Source organism: Sinocyclocheilus rhinocerous, unplaced genomic scaffold (assembly GCF_001515625.1).
Source record: "Sinocyclocheilus rhinocerous isolate Xijiao unplaced genomic scaffold, SAMN03320098_v1.1 scaffold215, whole genome shotgun sequence".
Classification (NCBI taxonomy): Eukaryota; Metazoa; Chordata; class Actinopteri; order Cypriniformes; family Cyprinidae; genus Sinocyclocheilus; species Sinocyclocheilus rhinocerous.
Window position 1 is genome coordinate 279,664 of NW_015660885.1, and position 564 is coordinate 280,227.

The window sequence follows — 564 nt, forward strand, 5'->3', positions numbered from 1 at the left end:
AAAAATTATATATATAAAAATATATTAAATATAAAAATTATGTTGTACTATATATAAAAATATATATAAAATTGTAATAATTATATTATGGCACTAAAATGCAGATGCGTTACCTGGTTGAGACGTTTCCACAGGTTGAGCACAGGTGAGAGTGCATTAGACCAGATCTCTCTGTCGAATTTGGAGCCAGCTGCTACAGACCTGCTCAGAATCCTCAACTGAGAGATCACCTGCACACACACACACACAGCTGAGGTGAGCGCAGTACATCTCACCGTACACTATCCTCCATCTCTCTGTGATTGGGGCAAACTGCAAGGAAGGTGCAGGTGACTCTTACACATGATCAATTGGTCTCATTACAAGAGCTAAACACACACACGCAGTCTCTACAGCACTCTCTCATAGAAGGAAAATAAATTATGAATTACTATGAATTTTTATTATTAAAAAAACTAAAATACGGCTGTATATGGTGCAAAAAAAAACATTAAAACATTTTACATGGATTATTGGACAAAAGACAATTATATATAAATATATATATAAAAATTATATATATAA

The 564-nt window shown here is 33.0% G+C and overlaps 1 protein-coding gene across 1 annotated transcript in view; it reads right to left on the reverse strand.

Moving 5' to 3' along the window:
* Positions 1 to 564, reverse strand: part of dync2h1 (dynein cytoplasmic 2 heavy chain 1) — a 96,262-nt gene that overhangs the window by 12,809 nt on the left and 82,889 nt on the right. The window contains 1 exon segment of the mRNA XM_016535131.1: positions 114 to 335. Coding sequence (XP_016390617.1) covers positions 114 to 335 — 222 coding nt within the window.